Source organism: Rana temporaria, chromosome 5, assembly GCF_905171775.1.
Source record: "Rana temporaria chromosome 5, aRanTem1.1, whole genome shotgun sequence".
NCBI lineage: Eukaryota > Metazoa > Chordata > Amphibia > Anura > Ranidae > Rana > Rana temporaria.
In genome coordinates this window covers 47992910-48011320 of record NC_053493.1, presented here as the reverse complement: position 1 = coordinate 48011320, position 18411 = coordinate 47992910, and the positions used below count along the sequence as shown (strand labels likewise).

General features: G+C 41.8%; 1 protein-coding gene across 1 annotated transcript in view; it reads left to right on the top strand.

Moving 5' to 3' along the window:
- Positions 1 to 18411, top strand: part of SPAG6 (sperm associated antigen 6) — a 157115-nt gene that overhangs the window by 76250 nt on the left and 62454 nt on the right. Inside the window, exons 6-8 of the mRNA XM_040352508.1 lie at positions 813 to 986; positions 4511 to 4663; positions 10427 to 10618. Of these exons, the coding sequence (XP_040208442.1) occupies positions 813 to 986; positions 4511 to 4663; positions 10427 to 10618 (519 nt within the window). The remainder of the gene's footprint in view (positions 1 to 812; positions 987 to 4510; positions 4664 to 10426; positions 10619 to 18411) is intronic.

Sequence of the window (18411 nt, the reverse complement as noted above, 5' to 3'; positions counted from 1 at the left end):
TCAATATTAGTACAGCGATCTTCCCCACTGTGCTATTGTGTTCTGACTGGGGGGATAGCCCACTCCCGCCAGAACACACTGGTCATCACTCTCAGCCATTGGCTGAGGGCGTTGATCGGGAGCCCACCAGCACACCTTTTTCCGGTCATGCCCCTTCAACAGAAGCTGGCTGAATGGCTGCCTTCTGCCAAACCAGCTACAGTACACACGGGCCGAATGTCGGTTTCTATTGAACCGGCTGATGCAGCCCAACATTTGGCCCGTGTGTACTAGGCTTAAGGTCAAAGCATAGGTTTTCTTTAAAGAGAAACGATATTGTATTATTAGTAAATAGGCATTTTGTCTTGGTGATCACTATTACTGAGACAGAAAGTGATAAGGGACATTCAAAAGTTTACAGCTGTCACTAAAATGGGAAACAAGAGGGTGAGTCACCCTATTCCAGTGCCAGCTATCTAAGAGGACAATTCCTCTTACTTTATAGATATTTCCTCTCACTCTCTAGTGTGCCTCTAGCACAGGAAGTGAAGAAAAATGTAAGTAAAAAAATGGAGGTCATAAACCACAAAATGCAAAAGAGAAACATTGGGTGCCTAGATCTGCAAATGTATGGGCCAGACATGGGAAGAAAAGCAATTAACACAAAGTATTTTTGTAATACAATAAAATTTATAATTTTTTACTGATATAAACTGAAATCTGATTGATTCCTTACGATTGCTGTACTTTTTACATCATCACTGCTTTTTGTACAAATGTGCTTTAGGTGCCAAAAACTAAGCTGACTGTCATTTTCTCTGCCCACATAACAGCGACAGGTGCTGTCCGCTCTCAGTCAAATAGCGAAGCATTCGGTGGATTTGGCAGAAATGGTAGTCGAGGCAGAAATCTTCCCAGTTGTCCTGACATGCCTGAAGGATCCCGACGAATATGTCAAGAAAAATTCAGCAACTCTAATTCGAGAAATTGCCCGACACACACCCGAGGTAATGTGTTCCAAACAGCAACATGCAGCGTTAATATACAACTCGGCAATGGATTAATAGCAGCACTCAGCGCTAGATTGGTGGGTTGAGGGAGTAAACTGCAAATTAAAATGATACTTTAATCCTTTTGTACATGAGTCATCATCAGATGAATTAGCGTGTGGGATATTTAAATCCTTTCTTTTGTTGCTAGTCACAGTAATGTGGCTCAGCAGGACTCCTGTGGGCTGCAGAGAAGCGACCTGTTGCCCTCAAGGGTTTGCTGCTAAGCTGACGTCTCTTGTTGACAGAGCAGTCCTAATGAACACCAAGAAATATGGGGATCTTAATAAGACTTGTTGCTGCTGATCTGAAATCAATAAATAAGCATTAATGTAAGCATCCTGGAGTTTTTTTTTTTCTGGGGCTGTATCACAGCGAGTAGCTACCATTAATTATTTGAGCTCTGCATTGTCTCTCTGCTGCTCTTCCCCCCAATTAATACAAAGGCACAGGGCGAGGTGCAGATCTGAGAGATGTCACAACGATTTAGCCAACCATTTTATAAATCCCTTCTCCCCATTCTTTCATTTCCTTTTCATGCCATTTGACCGGGATTTCACGCAAATTGCCATTAAACTGTGTCATATGTTGTCGTAATGAATTAATGTTGCGCCAAAGTGACCAAATTCCAACTGCGGCACCTTGTAGATGCATAAAAATTTGTCCTTTTAACATGACTGTTTCCATTGCTGGTAAAGGCACGAATTTACTGATGGTTTCACCTATCACAGTAAATGTATTGTATAGCAAAACTTTTAGCCATTTTAACCACTTGCTGCCTGCCCACAGTACATTTTCTGCGGGTGGGCAGCAGCTGCCAGCTAAGTGACATACTGGTACATCGCTCAGCACATGCGCACCGGCAAGCCCCCTGAGGCATGCAGTGGCGTAATCCAGTGACCGCTGTGTCCAACAAATCACGATGCTTGGTACCTTGCCGCTGCGAATGGCTGGGGTATCATGTGATCCTTATGACCAATCATAGCGATTATATAATTACATGTAAGCAAACCAGTCATGAGTGGCTTCCATTCATGACAGCTTGCTTCCTAGTTTGAGTCTGTGATTGGCCCACAGCTATCACATGGTACCTGGGCCAATCACAGCACCCTGTACCATCTGATTATCTGTAGCCAATCACAGTATCACAATAGTAAGCAAGCTTTCATGAATGAAAGCCATTCATGACAGTTAAAACTTTTTGCACACCCTGTGCGCACGCCTATGTGCTTATAATAGTGACCATTACTGTTATAAGAAATAACAGTCCCACCCAGAGTGCTACAGTTCCACTTTGGTGACGCTGAACTACACCTATGACAGTATGTAAACAAATGTTAAAAAAAGATAAACCATGTTTAGAAAAAGTATGTTAAACAAATTGACTAAAGTCAGTATCCCTGATCACCGCTAAACACCAGTCATATGATTATGCTGTACTGCACTGGGGACAGTATGTAAAAAATAAATAAAAATTTAATTAAATTCCTTAATTTTTCTAAAATTTGGGACAAAAAATTACAACTTCAAAAAAACCGCAATGCCTCTTACTAAATAACTGACTGTCTACTTTCCAAAAAGGATAATTTGGGTGGTATTTGTTCTGTCCTGGCATTTAAAAGGCATCAAGAAATTAGATCCATTCGGGCCATTAGTACATCAGGTTTGATCAGTTTTCAAATATATACTATAGTTTGTACTCTATAACTGTCATACAGACTAAATTCATTCATTTGGGTTCATTTTACCAAAGAAATGTAAGAGAATAGATTTTGACCTACATTTTTGAAGTAGCACAGTGCTGAATAGCAAACAATCCCCTCGTCATGAAGGGGGTAAAACCTTCTGGAGGTCAAGTGGTTAAACTTTTAAATGTCTTGTCAAAGAGCAGACACCCACAATGTTCATACTCTTTTCTCTTTGTAAATCAGAACACTTTTTCTTTGTGTGCGCCTCGGAAACCGGTTTCACTTTGTTACTAAAGCAGTCTATCCGAGAATGTTTTTGGCTGGGGAATATTTGTAAGCCTCAGGGATTTCCAAACTACGGCGCTCCAGCTGTTGCGGAACTACACGTCCCATGAGGCATTGTAAAACTCTGACATTCACAGACATTACTAGGCATGATGGGAATTGTAGTTCCTGAACAACTGGAGGGCCATAGTTTGGAAACCCCTGTTCTAGGGCCTAACAAACCGTTGTTAACCTCTTCTGCCTGAGTGTTTTCAGGGAGGTAGAATTTTTCCGATTTGTCTTTGTTTCCCCTAAGAAAACTCCCTTAATTTTTCTCTGCACGTCGTTGTGTTTTACATCACCGCGTTGGACTCGATCGTTTTTTTAACTGATGGTGTGTAGGCACATCAGACCATCAGTCAGCTTTATCGGTTAACCGATGAGAACGGTCCTTCGGAACGGTTCTCATCGGATGGACTGATCGTGTGTACAGGGCCTTTCTGTAAGTTTGCTTGAAAGAGTTAAATCACCTTTACCAAAAAACTACCTGTGCAGCTAAGTGATACCTGCGAATAAAAACGAACTGTGCGACTTTTACAAAGATTGGATAATGACTTTGATATCGGTATAGGTCATTTACATACTGTTCCTCCCAGAGCCTGGCTGAAAAACTCCTGGAGATGGCAGCATCCCACTGTCCGACCTCATTGCTAGGATTTTGCTAAGACACTCCCTGATGTTACGAAACACTCCATCATCACAGGAGTGAGCTCTCAAACCCCTGCACATGTGTGGTCCACTATCTCCTCTGTTGCAGCATCACTGAGCTCCGAGCTTCTGTGACAAGAAGGAGAGAGAGAGAACATGTGAATGGGGTTTGAATCAGCTGGGAGTGTCTTAGTAATAAGGCAAAACTAGATGATTCTACTTCGTTTTTCAGTGAGGCCTCGTACACATGACCGAGTTTCTCGGCAAAAAACAGCAAGAAACTTGCTGTTTTATTTTTTTTGCCGAGGAAACTGGTCGTGTGTACATTTTTAGATGAGGAAACTGTCGAACTCGTCAAGCCAAAAAGAGAGCATGTTCTCTTTTTCCTCGACGGGAATGGAGAAAATTGGCATGTCGAGTTCCTCGACAGCCTAACGAGGAACTCGACGAGCAAAACGATGTGTTTCGCCCGTCGAGTTCCTCGGTCGTGTGTACGAGGCCTCAGGCTTCAGAAGGTGTGTAAATGCCTACACCTATAGCAAGGGCTTTATTTGACTTTGGTCAAAGTTGCCCAGTTTGTTTATATCTACAGGTGCCCCTTACCTGCATTGTCAGTTTTTTGGGTAAAGGTGAACTAACACTTTAAGTTACGCTATATTGCCAAAGGTTTGTAGAAATCTATCATACCTATATGGGCATATTATGGTCTTTAGTAACACTTTAACTTGATAACAATATTGGAGAACCTAAGTGTCATGTACTTATCAGCTTGCAAACACAAAATGCTCATTTGTTTTGTCCTTCCTGTCTGTTTAATTCCAGCTGTCACAGCTCATAGTAAATGCAGGAGGAGTGGCTGCCGTCATTGACTGCATCGGGAATTGCAATGGCAACGTGAGACTTCCTGGGATCATGATGCTTGGCTATGTAGCCGCACATTCGGAGAACCTCGCAATGGCTGTCATCATCTCAAAGGTTAGTTACTGAATAACAACATGCTGCCAGGAGGTACATTCTATAATAATTACTGACCTGTCAAGTAATCTAACATCCTTCAGTTATTAGTGTCCTACAGCAGGGGTCTCAAAACTTTCTAAACTAAGGGCAAGTTTACTGTCCTTTAGATTTTAGTGGGGCCGGACTGTGGCCTTTGGGAGTACAAAATGTCCCAGCATAAGTTGGAATAAACAATCCCCCATCATTGGTGTCATTGGGAGGAATTGTGCCCCATAATTGGTGTCATTGGGAGGAATCGTGCCCCATCATTGCTGTCATTGAAGGAATTGTGTCCCATCATTGGTGTCATTGGGGTTCATTGTTGGTGTCATTGGGAGGAACTTTGCCATTCATTGATGTCAGTGAATGAAATAGTGCCCCAAGGGCCAAATAAAAGCAAGCAAAGGACTGCATCGGCCCCCGGGCCACAGTTTGGAGACCACTGTCCTACAATATCAGCAGGATGGAGCAACAATCACAAGGTCTTTGAAGCATTGTGGTATGGCACCCTTTTGGGAAACACATATACATGCTTGATTTTTATATTTTGGGTGATAGCTTATTGTTTTCGTGCAATAGGATTGCTATACAGAAGAAATCTGTGTCTGCACAGCACTGATTGGTGCTGGAAAAAAACAACAACTTTCAGAATAGAGAATCAAAAAAACACTTAGTAGCAACAAAGTGTTTTAGCACTTTTTGCAAGAACATGGTGTAGGCAGAGTTTAAGTTGACTGACAATAACTTTCACTTTGTTCACACTGTCAAGATATCTTGAGGAGGTCACAGGCACGTCCCTCCAGGCTATGTCTTTGGTGCGTATGCGCTGGGGCGAATAGGGAGGTGAAGCCTCCATTAATCAATATGATATATCCTGCCCCCATAGTGTTTAGCAATATGAGGCAATAGAGGAGGAAGGGAGAGAGGTGACTGTAATTTAAACATGTGTGACTATATAGTCACTTGGGCTGCACATATAAGAAAAAGGAGGAAATAAACAGTTTAGAAAGGAAAGGAAACTGGAGCATGCTCAGTAGATGTGGCAATGGCTGGTTTACACAATGGGGACACAGACAAGGAGGGAATGACAGGGAGCAGCAGGATCAACCAAGTTTTTTGCAATATACAGAAAATGAATACTCTAGTGGCAAAGTGAGTATGAACACAATATAATATAGCATGTATTGACAGTTTATAATAATTTTGTTTTTTTTCGCCCGGTCGCAATTGCGACTGGAATTAGCGACCTGGCGCCCGGGGAAGGAAGCTTAGGCCTGCAGAAGGCCGCAAAGCCGCGGCCTCAATTACCGGGAGGTGAGGGTGCTTGGAGACACCCATCCTGTGTTTCTCCGTGCGCCCCCGCCGTGCGATTCGCGCCAGCCGGTAATTGAGGCCACGGCTTTGCGAGCCTTTTGCAGGCCTAAGCTTCCTTCTGTGATCTGGCGCCATCTTGTGGTGGTCGTTGGCATGACAGACAAGTAAACCAGAAATTGGAGCTTCCCCAGTGTTTTCACTTCCCTCTAATTAGAACCCCCAAAAATTATATATATTTTTTATTCTAATACCCTAGAGAATAAAATGGCGGTCATTGCAATACTTTCTATAATACCGTATTTGCGCAGCGGTCTTAAATGCACACTTTTTTTGGAAAAAATACAATTTTTTAAATTAAAAAATAAGACAACAGTAAAGTTAGCCCAATATTTTTTTATATTGTGAAAGATAATGTTACGCTGAGTAAATTGATACCCAACATGTCACACTTCAAAATTGCGTCCACTCGTGGAATGGCGACAAACTTTTATCCTTTAAAATCTCTATAGGCGACGTTTAAAAAATTCTACAGATTGCATGTTTTGAGTTACAGAGGAGGTCTAGGGCTAGAATTATTGCTCTCGCTCTACCAATCGCGGCAATACCTCACATGTGTGGTTTGAACACCGTTATGCCAATTTATAATCACAAGTAATTTACTCATTATTTCGAGTGAAGAGAATCAAACACTTGTACTACTTGAATCAGAATCCAATTTTTATTTGGCATCCAAACAAGAGGACACAACTTGGCACTGGCCTTCTTTTTACTTGAAATTTCTTGCATAAATTTTAAAACTGTCTATATTGTCAGATGTACATTAATCATGTAGGGTTCCATGTTTTCCTTTTTTCCTAATATGTACAGATTTTTATTATATTGGTTGTTTGTGTTTTGTACAGTTAATCATATGTTATAATAGCTAAATACAGATCACATGGATAATACTAAATATTTTCTTTTTTTTTTCTTTTTGAATAATAATATTAATACATAATCACAATAATTGATACCAATAGTAGCCGTGGTTATTACTTTTTTTTACCCTTCTACCATTGCTGGTATTTGAAGATGAAGTTTAATCTTCTTATATTTTGCCTTTGTTGGTTCCTAAAATTAACATGCAGATTAAAGTTTTCAGCAAAACCTTTGTTTCCATTACATATCTTATTTTAGATCCAGTATAGTCATCACTGTGTGCTTTTCTCTGCATTGCAGGCACCATGGCTGGTAGGAGAGGCCAGCTGGGTGATGTACATAGCTTCCTGAAATCATCATAGATCCCTGTCTCAGTACTCCTCTCAAAGGACCTCAGCCCTGATGCAAGCAGTGGGCTGACTCTTATGCCTCGTACACACCTTCGGAATTTCGGAAGAAAAAAGTCAGATGGAATTTTTTCATCGGATATTCCAACCGTGTGTGTGCCCCATCAGAGTTTTTCCTTCGGAAATTCTGACGGACTTAGAAAGAGAAAAAACATTTCCAATGGAAAAAATTTCTATCGGAAATTCCATTCGTCTGTATGGAACTCAGACGGAGAAAAAAACATGCATGCTCAGAATCAAGTCGACACATGCTCGGACGCATTGAACCTAATTTTTCTCGTCATAGTGTTTTACGTCACTGCGTTCTTAATGGTCGGAATTTGGTGTGACAGTGTGTATGCAAGACAGCTTGAACGGAATTCCGTTGGTAAAATCCATCTGAGTTTATCCCAACGGAAATTCCGATCGTGTGTACAAGTCATGAGGCTCTTTTCAGATGGGGCGGACTTGGTCAAGCTTATCCGCCTACTCAGCGGGGAATCTCTCCACTGATCCCCGCTGAGCAGGCGGATGGCAGGTCTGTGTCCACTCTGTATAGCATAGGACACAGCCCGCTGTTCTCTATGGGGGGTTGGATGGAAACGGACTTCCTGTCCATTTCCATCAGACTGTCATCTGATCTGATTGGCCAGACGGATAGGGAACAGATCCCCATCCATCTGTTTTTAGCGGCCAGGATTGGATGCCCGCTCCATAGAGAGCTATGGATGGTCCGATCAGGTCCACCTGAAAAACTGACAGGTGGACCCGATTGGTCCATCATTATGAAAGGGGTCTTAGAAAGAGTTATGCAAATAAAATATATTGATGGATGAGTGTTGAGGCATAGGCGTTCCTTGGCCAGCTGGATTTCCATGCAAACTACCTTAGGTAATAAATCCATGTTGAGTTTTGTGGATAAGATCAGATTAACAATACCCTGGGTAACACGAACATGCAAAATAGCAGGCTCTCCATGATGTGCTATAGCTTCTAATGAACACTGAGAATTTCACAGTGTGCAATGAAATCGAAGTTAGTGAAGGTATGGCTGGAGTTATACAACACTTTTTAATACATTAACCCCCTTGGCAGTATTCCCGAGTCTGGCTCGGGGTGGAATTTCAGGACCAAAAGCGGTAACCCTGAGTCTGACTCAGGACCACCCCGTAGAGTCCACAGGCACACGTTACTTACCTTGTCCCTGGATCCTGCGATGCCTCCCCACTGTGTGATCGAGTGGTGTCCTCTTCGCCCGATTCACAGTCTCGAGTGCCGCCAAGCTCCGTTCCCTGCAACGTTACAATGCACGGGGCGGAGATCGGTGTCAAATTTAAAAAAGTAAATAAACACAATACATACAGTATACTGTAATCTTATAGATTACAGTACTGTATGTAAAAAATACACACACCCATTTGTCCATAGTGGTCTGCCCAGTGTCCTACATGTACTTTTATATAATAAAAACTGTTCTTTCTGCCTGGAAACTGGAGATTGTCCATAGCAACCAAAAAGTGTCCCTTTATGTCAAAAGTGGTTTTAGACCAGCTAAAAAACAGCGATAATAAATTATAATCACTTGCAGAATTGAGCGATAGTGATTTGCGGGGAAATTCGTCATCAAAAAATTAAAAGTAATAATTTTTATTATTATTATATTATTTGTTATAATTATTTATTTTTTGTATTATAATTTATGATTTTGTGTTTCAAACGTTATCATACACGGGATGTCTACTAGACTCTTGTTTGGACAGATTTAAGTGAGTTATTCCTAAGAATTACAGGCCTACAATATAAAACGCCAAATTTCCATGCAAAGCAATTGTACCGCTTTCAGCACCTAAAATCTGAATTAATCATACCGCCAGGGAGGTTAATGGTTGTGTACTATAAAGCAGTGTGTAAAAGAAAGGGAATGGACTTATTAAATGTTAATTAAAAGAAATAAAATAAAACCTAATGTTTTAAGCCTCTTTCACATTGAGGCGTGGAGCCGCGGTGACGGTATAGCCGCGATATTTGTAGCGCGGCTATACCGTCGTATTTACCACTATATTTGGGCGCTAGCGGTGATGTTTTAACCCCGCTATCGGCCGAAAAAGGGTTAATACCGCGGTATTACCGCGCTTTCCCATTGATTTCAATGGGAAGGCGCGGTATAGGATCGGTGAACACACTGCTCCTATACAGCGGTAAAGATGCGGCTAGCAGGACTTTTGGAGCACTCCTGCTAGCGCACCGCTTCAATGTGAAAGCCTTCTGGCTTTCACATTGAACACTACAGGGCAGGTTTTTTCATGCGGTATAGCAGCGCTATTTTTAGCGCTGTACCGCATGAAAACCGCCTTAATGTGAAAGGGGCCTTAGAGTTATTTGTCATATGTACAATTTTCTACGTATTGTTTGAAGTTTTGGGCTGAGTAATCTTTGGTATGAATTAAAGACTTGTGGAATTGATTGTATTATAAGGATAAATGCTTTCTTGTTGAACAAACATATTTCCGCCATTTTTACTTTTCTGGATTTTATAATCTTTATCTAGTAGCAGCTTTCTTCATTTCATTATTTTTTTATTTGAAAGTAGCTTAAAGTAGGGAAAGGCTATTATTAAGTCAGGAAAACAACACAAATTAAGTCCATAGCAGCCAATCAAAAACCTCTTTTCATTAGAAGATTTTGTCTTTCATTTTGGCTGCTCTAAAATGTCTGATTGGTTTCTACAGGTAACTGCCGATAATTGCCCAAATTGTCCTTGTAATAGGATGAAACATCAGCCTCATCTCAACTCAAGTCCTGTAGTATTTTCATCTCTCTGCCTCCAAGAAAAACCTTAATGCGACAATATTGCTGGGCAACTGTATAAAAGGACATCATTATTTTAATCTATAATTGGCCACCAGTGTTTAACCCTTTGTGGCTACCTAGGCTGGCTAGTTATGGAGAGGTTATTAATGGAGACCAGATAATTGCATAGGTGAAATGGTTTCCTCTCCTCTTATGAATTGCTAAGACAGAGAGGACACAAAAGGCATGATTTCTATCTAATGGTTTGTGTTATCTGGGAGATTACTTGCTATGCATTGCTTCTCAGTTTGGACTTTTGTGTTGAACCTTGCAGGGGGTCCCTCAATTAGCCATCTGCCTGTCAGAGGAAGCCGAAGATCACATCAAGGCAGCTGCTGCCTGGTCCCTTGGCCAAATTGGAAGACACACTCCAGAGCACGCACGTGCTGTAGCTGTAGCAAATGTGTTGCCAAAGCTGCTGTCTCTATACATGGACACCGAAAGCTCAGAGGATCTTCAAGTCAAGGTACTGTACATCTCCACTTGCTTTCTTTTAATTATGCCACTCACTGTAAAATGGTCACATCTAGTTAAACCAGCTATTGTCATTATTCATTACTTTTTCTACTTACTATATGAAAATGTTTAAGATTTTACATTTTAAAGGTAATGTTTTTTTATTGTTACTCTTAATCTTTTATTCTGCATTTTATTCATAAGGGTAAAATGGATCACTTAGAAACCTCCAACATAGGCTAGGCCAATAATAGTAATAGTAAGAAAATAATAAAAAAAAAAATATTTTAGAATTTATTAGGGGTCATGAATGTATCAAATCATAACTGCCACGCTACAGGGCTTGAATCATAAGCAATGTTATAAGCACTGCCCAGTCCATAGTTAAAGTAAATGTTAAAGCGGGGGTTCACCCTATCGACAGGAAAAAAAACATTTTTTTTAATTTTACCTTAAAATCAGGCATTGTAGCGCGAGCTACAGTATGCCTGTCACGATTTTTTTACCGCCGTACTCACCTTGTAGTCGTCCATCGAAGATTCCGGGGAATGGGCGTGCCTATGGAGACGGAGGATGATTGACGGCCGGCTCTGGCGCGTCACGCTTCTCCGGAAATAGCCGAAATAGGCTCGGTCTTCACGACGCGTGCGCATAGCCTGTGCGCAGGCGCCGTGAAGAGCCGAGACCTACTCCGGCTGTCTTCGGGGAGAGTGACGTGCCAGGGCCGGCCGTCAATCATCCTCCCTCTCCATAGGCACGCCCATTCCCCGCGGGAGCCGGAATCTACGATGGACGACTACAAGGTGAGTACGGGGTTAAAAAAAATCGGGACAGGCATACTGTAGCTCGCGCTACAATGCCTGTCTCGATGGTAAAATGGGTCGGGGGGGGGGTGAACTACCGCTTTAAAGTCCATCTAGTTCAACCAACAGAAAAAAATATAGGAAACCTCCATATGCACAATCTTTTACCCACAGTTGGTCCAGAGCATGGGTGCTCAACCTGTGGCTCTCCAGCTGTTGCGGAACTACAATTCCCATGAGGCATTGCAAGCCGCTGACAGGTACAAGCATGTCTCCCAAAGGCTGAGGCATTATGGGAATTGTAGTTTTGCAACAGCTGGAGAGCCACAGGTTGAGCACCCATGGTCCAGAGGAAGGTGAAAAAGCCCCAATAAAGCGTGATCCAAACTGTTCCACCTATGGTAATAATGCTGCTCCTCCATGGATACAGTACACATATACACATGTCCAGCTGTGGTTTGCAGTTCTGAGTCCGGTGCGTTTCTATTCAGCCATTCAGGTGCGATTCAAGTGCAAATATTTGCTTGAATTCACACCTTAACCGGATCCAGAAGTGCAGAGGACCCTTTTCAAAACTGCACCGTGGCCGTCCCGAATATGTGTGAACTGGCTCCATTGAAAGTCGGTCACATTCACATGTTATGTGAATTAGATGCTGTTAAAAATGCATCCAACTCACATATACAGTATATGAACCCAGCCTAAATAATCATTATCACCCTAGGAAGTGTGAAAATAAAGGGAAAAAGCCTGAAAAGGGTTGGTAGGCTACAGTATGTTAAATTTTAGTTCTTGGGTTAAAATCCACTTTAACCACTTGTCTACGGATTTTGAAAAGCTGCATATTTTTATTTATTTTTTGCTAGAAATGACTTGAAACACCCAGACAATTGCATATTTACTAAAAGCAGAGATGCTGGAGAATAAAATAGTGGCAGGTGCAATTTTTTATGTTGCACACAGTGGGGATGATTTACTAAAGGCAAATATACTGTGCTCTTTGAAGTTGCTCCAGAGCTTAGTAAATGAGGTAAAGCTTCATTTGGCAAAGAATACCCAATCATGTGTAAAGAAGCTTCTGCTCATTTACTAAGCTCTAGTGTAAAGTGCACAGTCTATGTCTCTGCCTGTTGCCTGTAATGACCCCAGCATATTCCCCTGATCATGCTTTTGCCGAGTCAATCATTTCCACTATCCTCTGAGAAATCAGTAACATTTGAGCAGACATATTTGGTTCTGAAGATGAAGCAGTCCTTGCGAAAACAGCCATATGTACTGAGCCTCCAAGCACTATCAATGTGGTTTATTCAAGTGAAATAGCAAGCCCCAGCATTGCGGTGTGGCAACACCAGCCACAAAGTGGTAGACCAACACTTTCTTGGAGAGCCCATGTTAATTTTTTCTGACGCCCTTGAAAGGCCTTTGTAAAAACATCCTTAGTTTGAAGCACCAGTCATCTCCTTGTTTACAGCCCAATATGGCATAAACAGAACGTTTTGCTGCCATACAATTGTTACCATACAATCTATTTTTCATTGATGAGCTTTTAAATGTAATTGCTGAAAAACCAATTTGTATGCCCAACAGTTTATTACAAAAATCAACGTTCTAGTTATGTTACAAAATTCATGTGGAGGCCTATTGCTATAGCTACGTTTTAAAAACTAGGAAAAATCAATTGTCATCTTATTGGTCCACAGACCCAATCTATCACATGCCAATAAATTATGGCGTCTTGCTCAGGACACAATACGAACTAGGAGATCTTTAAATTTCGGTGACGATTCTCTTTGCACACTCAGAAGTGACCCCACATATGATGGACTCTTCAAGCCTAGACCCCTCCAAGAAGTGAACCCACCTTGTTTCTTATACATTGCTCATAATCTTAAAAAAAGCTGAATCTTTTCCCACTGCTTGCTCCTGCAAGCTTGATGAGAAGGACTGTAATGGTTATCCATACTGCTCAATTCCTGCTCCCTTATATGACACCAGTAATGGAGTTACAGTGGGCTATGAATCCAGAGGTAATTTACCTCCTTGTAGCAACCTATGGCTTAACGAAAGTTCCACAGGCAGTTTGTCTTTTCACCTTCATGTGGGATCCAAGTTTGCAGAAGTTAAGCATTTGAGGTGAGTCTAATGGAGCTTTCACAGCAGTGCTATACAGGTGGTTCTCAAAAAATTAGCATATTGTGATAAAGTTCATTATTTTCTGTAATGTACTGATAAACATTAGACTTTCATATATTTTAGATTCATTACACACAACTGAAGTAGTTCAAGCCTTTTTATTGTTTTAATATTGATGATTTTGGCATACAGCTCATGAAAACCCAAAATTCCTATCTCAAAAAATTAGCATATCATGAAAAGGTTCTCTAAACAAGCTCTTAACCTAATCATCTGAATCAACTAATTAACTCTAAACACCTGCAAAAGATTCCTGAGGCTTTTAAAAACTCCCAGCCTGGTTCATTACTCCAAACCGCAATCATGGGTAAGACTGCCGACCTGACTGCTGTCCAGAAGGCCATCATTGACACCCTCAAGCAAGAGGGTAAGACACAGAAAGAAATTTCTGAACGAATAGGCTGTTCCCAGAGTGCTGTATCAAGGCACCTCAGTGGGAAGTCTGTGGGAAGGAAAAAGTGTGGCAGAAAACGCTGCACAACGAGAAGAGGTGACCGGACCCTGAGGAAGATTGTGGAGAAGGACCGATTCCAGACCTTGGGGGACCTGCGGAAGCAGTGGACTGAGTCTGGAGTAGAAACATCCAGAGCCACCGTGTACAGGCGTGTGCAGGACATGGGCTACAGGTGCCGCATTCCCCAGGTCAAGCCACTTTTGAACCAGAAACAGCGGCAGAAGCGCCTGACTTGGGCTACATAGAAGCAACACTGGACTGTTGCTCAGTGGTCCAAAGTACTTTTTTCGGATGAAAGCAAATTTTGAATGTCATTCGGTAATCAAGGTGCCAGAGTCTGGAGGAAGACTGGGGAGAGGGAAATGCCAAAATGCCTGAAGTCCAGTGTCAAGTACCCACAGTCAGTGATGGTCTGCCATGTCAGCTGCTGGTGTTGGTCCACTGTGTTTTATCAAGGGCAGGGTGAATGCAGCTAGCTATCAGGAGATTTTGGAGCACTTCATGCTTCCATCTGCTGAAAAGCTTTATGGAGATGAAGATTTCATTTTTCAGCACAACCTGGCACCTGCTCACAGTGCCAAAACCACTGGTAAATGGTTTACTGACCATGGTATTACTGTGCTCAATTGGACTGCCAACTCTCCTGACCTGAACCCCATAGAGAATCTGTGGGATATTGGGAAGAGAAAGATGAGAGACGCAAGACCCAGCACTCTGGATGAGCTTAAGGCCGCTACCGAAGCATCCTGGGCCTCCATAACACCTCAGCAGTGCCACAGGCTGATTGCCTCCATGCCACGCCGCATTGAAGCAGTCATTTCTGCAAAAGGATTCCCGACCAAGTATTGAGTGCATAACTGAACATAATTATTTGAAGGTTGACTTTTTTTAAATTAAAAACACTTTTCTTTTATTGGTCGGATGAAATATGCTAATTTTTTGAGATAGGAATTTTGGGTTTTCATGAGCTGTATGCCAAAATCATCAATATTAAAACAATAAAAAGGCTTGAACTACTTCAGTTGTGTGTAATGAATCTAAAATATATGAAAGTCTAATGTTTATCAGTACATTACAGAAAATAATGAACTTTATCACAATATGCTAATTTTTTGAGAACCACCTGTATAATATAGGTTCATCTTCTGCAGCTGGTCAATACACCCTTGCAGTGCTGTGCCAATGAAAAATGTAAATAACTCCTGTGTCATTAGTCATCATTGCACCATCACCACCCAAATGCCAGCCCACGTGATCACCCACATCTTCAATCTCATCTGATGTTATAAACAGGGCATACTGGGAGATGTACTCAGAAGACTGAGGCCGGGTTCACACCGCCGCCGCAATCGACGCACAGCAGGGGTCCAGTGTGTGCTGGTTCACCGGTTCAGGTCTGATTTCAGCCTGAATTTTGGGCTGAAATCAAACCTAAAATGCACCAAAAATGGCACACGTTTTTCCAGCACACCGCACCGGACCCGCTGAGGAGATATGTGAACCAGCTCCATAGGGAGCCAGTCACATTCTCCTGCTATGCAAATTAAATGCGAAGAAACGCGCATTCAATTCGCATAGGTGTGAACCCGGCCTGAAGCAAAAGATCAGGACCTTCCTCACAGAATGACACAATTCCTCTTTTCCAATATCTGCAATCCATTATAGGAATTTGCGTTTAATGAATATGCATTTTAAAGCATTTATACTGATTTTCACACTATTTAACATGATTACTCAGATATGAATGTTTATGAATGTCAAGAGGGCAATTTAATTGTGTGGGGAGCGCAGCTTTAAATCAGAAAGACCTTTCTCTCATCTTTTACACATACTTATTATCCAATGCAGTCAGTTTAGCAAGGCTTTTACAACACCCCTGGGCTGCATCTATACTGCCAATAGGGGACAAATTCATTTTTCTATTGCAGTTTACAAAATTAGAAGAAACCTCTGATGGCATACAGCAGATAACACATTTTTATTTTCTTGTTTATACATATGAAGTACATCAAATCATTTAGCATTAGCTTTATCTGCATGGAGTTTGTGTGTTCTTTTTCTGAATTTGTTTGTTTATTCCTAGTACATAATCCTGGTTTTCTCCCAAGGTGCAAAAAAAATAGCAGTTTAAAATTATTGTAAAGGCTGAAGGTTTTTTACTTTAAAGTAGATGTAAACCCTCATATATACCCAGTGAAGTGAACAGCCTCAGATGATGCACAGGGATGGAACAAATCTCCCTACATAAGTTTTTCTTTTATATCTGCTGTCTTCAGATCATATTAGGAGATTTTCTCTTCCTGTTCAGCACTGCAGTGAAGCCTGGGCAAACAGCCGATTGGAGGAAAGGAACACACCCCCTCTCCTCATAGGTAGAGACTTTCAGATATGTTCCTTGAATAGTTTAGCACTCTGCTAATCTGTTTATAGCGTCCTCCCCATCACAAAACTCTGGCTGCTTTTATCTCAGGTGATGGAGAAATTGTCATAGGTTATCAGGCTAATAAAATAAGAATGGAGCAGCAGAAGCTATGGGACATAGTGCTTTGAAAAGAGATAATAAAACACTGCAGATATATGTGCCCAGCTCAAATTTCATGACTCGGGTTTACATCCACTTTAATGCACTCTATGCATTAAGATAAAAAACCTTCTGTGCCAGAGAATTCCCCCAGTCCTGCCTTATACTTACCTGAGCATGATCTCGATCCAGTGATGTGCAGCGACTCTCTCTCTTCTCACAGAGCAGATTGATAGCAGTGGGAGCCATTGCATTGCTGTCAATCAAATTATGTGACGAGGGAGCAGAGGGATGGGCCAAGCAACCCTATTTGTGTCAGCAGAAGCAGACAGATTCCAATGCACTATTTCCAACGCACACGTTCCTGCAGAAATGGCTGCGTATGTAAGTGGGTGCTGCAATGATTTAAGTCAGTTAAAGTAGTATTAAAGCTTCTATGTTTTAATTAAAATAATAAACATGTTACACTTACCTGCTCTGTGCAATGTTATTGCACAGAGCAGCCCCAATCTTCCTCTTCTTGAGTCTCCCGCCAGCACTCCTGGCTCCACCTCTCCAACAAGTACCCTCATAGAAAGCTGCTTTCTATGGTGGCACTCATGCGGGCCCGCTCCCAAGCTGCCTTGTCTTTATCATTTACAGCGAGATGGGTACAAAGCTTTTTTGGCAATCACATCATTATAGCAGAAGCAGGGTTTTGGAATCTCGCAGGACCCAGGTCACATGCCTGGTGAAGGGGTCCTGCAAGCTCCAAAACGCTGCTTCTGCCATAATTTGATTGCTGAATAAAGCTTTGGACTCATTTTTGGAAATTCCTGGTGTGCTGATGACATTCTCTCTCTCTAATAAATAAAGACGGGCTGACTTGGGAGCAGGCCCACATGTGTGCTACCATTTTTTTGAAACGCATGCGCAACCACATCTACTTTTGTACCATGCAATCCTGTGTGGACAAACACACTGTGTTTGCGACCTGCGTTTTGCACTGCACTGACACCCGCAGCAGATAGTAAGTGCAGTGCGATTGGAATGTGGTGCGGGAAAGCCGCAAGGGAGGGCGGCTTTCCCGCACTGCATCCTAGTGTGAATGGACCCCAAGTCTGCCCTTTTTTTCTAAATGCCCCTATTGAATAACCACTTTCCTGGATAGGGTGACAATGCTTTGCTTGTCCCATTAAAATCACAGAACCATTGCCATCTCTGCAGCCACTGTATCTGTCGCACGTGGGCTAACAATGTCACCGCTTTCATTTTGCCTCTGTGCTGTTTGTCTCCAGATAACCATGCCTGGCTTTGCTCACAAACACACCCTCTGTGCATGCACCTTGATGGTGGAGCCCAGGGGGATGGATCATGGGAGGTGGACTTCGGTAATATGTTGTTATATTTACAACTTACTGAACATTTTCAAATACTGTGAGCTTCAGATATAATAATTAAGCAGGGTTCATCTAAAATAAAAAGGCTGATCTAGACTGTATAAATATATGTGGAAGCATATTTGACCCTATAAAAGTATTTAATCCATTCAGGCACATGTTTACATAATTGCAAAAATCTTACAGCACTGTGGAGATAAAGCGATTCAAATCTCACCTATATCAGGGTCCTAAGACCAGCAAAAAAATATAAAAAAATCGGCGTGCTGTCAGTTTAGGTTGGACAAGCTGGCAATGGACTGCATTTCCCACATGGCTTTGCTAATATTACTAAACATAATCTAGAACATGCTGTTATTCTAGCTCTGGATAGACACAACTGCTCTGAATTTTGACAAATAAAGTGGTTGTTTAATGAGGTGGGCATGTTTCCACAAGGAATGCAGCAGAGAC